Genomic DNA, 1,501 nt, shown 5'->3' with positions numbered 1-1,501 from the left:
AACAAAGGATCATCTCAATTCTCCTTTTTTTTTTTAAAAAAAAAGTTTGTAAGGAATACACAGTGTGACTATGTACAGATAAATTTATATTTTATGTGCAAGTTCAGGAAAAAGTCCTTAAAGCTCATGCCTTCTGCCTCATAGTTGATTCCTCGTTGTAATTTTTCTTTATCTGTTCATTTCAGTTGAACTAAAATGGAAGTAAGAGATAAAAGCATGACATATTTTTCTAGCATAAATGTCCATCATCTGGTTCTCTCTATCTGATGATCACAGCAACCTACTTTTTCCAGGTTTGCAAATATGATTATGTGGAGATCTGGAGTGGTCTTGCCTCTGAGTCTAAATTGCATGGCAAATTCTGTGGAGCTGAAGTTCCTGAGGTGATCACTTCCCAGTTCAACAACATGAGAATTGAATTCAAATCTGACAACACTGTATCCAAGAAGGGCTTCAAAGCACATTTTTTCTCAGGTATATGTAGTCATGTGTCATATGTGTATGAGCTACTGGTTTTCAGTGAGCACTGGTTTTAATTGTTATCTTACCTTCATTATTTTCTGTACATGTAACTAGGAGGTATATAGAATACTAGACCATTTATCTTAAGCTTAACAGTTGTATTATCTAACTAGTATAATAATAATAAGAAGAACTTCAATGATCTATTATGCCCAACGAAAAGATCTAATGTAAAGCATAACTATTATATTAAAGACTGGCACAAAAACCACTAAATAATTACAATATTTTCACATAATGACAATTCACTACATGATCATGATAATAATAATCCACCCTCCCCCAAGTGGTGGAGTTTTCCAAATAATTTTTGTTGTCTTAGAAAATGGTGTCTTGGGGGCTGGAGAGATGGCTCAATGGTTAAGAACACTGACTATTCTTGCAGAAGACCTGGGTTCGAATCCCAGCACCCACATGGCAGCTAACAACTGTCTAATTCCAGTTCCAGGGGATTTGACAGCCTCTTCTGTTCTCCGTGGGCATTGCACGACCCAAGTGTACTTACCTGCATGCAGGCATAACACTCATACACATAAAATAAAAATAATAAATTTAAAAAAGAATGTTTGAAGAGAGTGAACTCAAGTGGGAAGGGTGAGCTTGACTTATAGTATTGAGAGGTTGTAGCTGCCATGTGAATGGAGATCAGCTCCTTCCCATAGGGTGAGTCCAAGGGAAGGTGATGGCCATACGTCTCCTTCTTGGTGGCCGGGAGGAGACAAGTCAGGATGGGACTTAGGTGTGGTTTGGCTGTATGTCGTTTTTTTCCCTTCCTTTCCCCCCACATTTACTGAGGTATGTATGATAATTGACATAATAAGGCTTATATTTAAAATGTGAATATAATAGTATATAATTTCCATAGAAAAATCAAAATAATATTTTTAAATTAAATTCATACATAATCAAGCTATTTAAGGGTTTATATCTTTATGACAGAATTTAATGATTACAAGTATAATGTAAAAGGCTGAAATAT

At 35.5% G+C, this 1,501-nt stretch overlaps 1 protein-coding gene across 2 annotated transcripts in view; it reads left to right on the top strand.

Annotated features, from left to right (window-relative positions):
* The window catches only part of Tll1 (tolloid like 1), a 241,358-nt gene that overhangs the window by 179,905 nt on the left and 59,952 nt on the right, over window positions 1-1,501 (top strand). For both annotated transcript variants that reach the window (XM_008824950.3, XM_029559553.1), the window contains exon 16: window positions 294-474. In XM_008824950.3, coding sequence (XP_008823172.1) covers window positions 294-474 — 181 coding nt within the window. The remainder of the gene's footprint in view (window positions 1-293; window positions 475-1,501) is intronic.

Source organism: Nannospalax galili, unplaced genomic scaffold (genome assembly GCF_000622305.1).
Source record: "Nannospalax galili isolate Female #2095 unplaced genomic scaffold, S.galili_v1.0 scaffold109, whole genome shotgun sequence".
In the NCBI taxonomy this organism is placed as follows: Eukaryota; Metazoa; Chordata; class Mammalia; order Rodentia; family Spalacidae; genus Nannospalax; species Nannospalax galili.
Note: the sequence above shows the minus strand (reverse complement) of the source record. Positions and strands in the feature narration are given on the sequence as shown.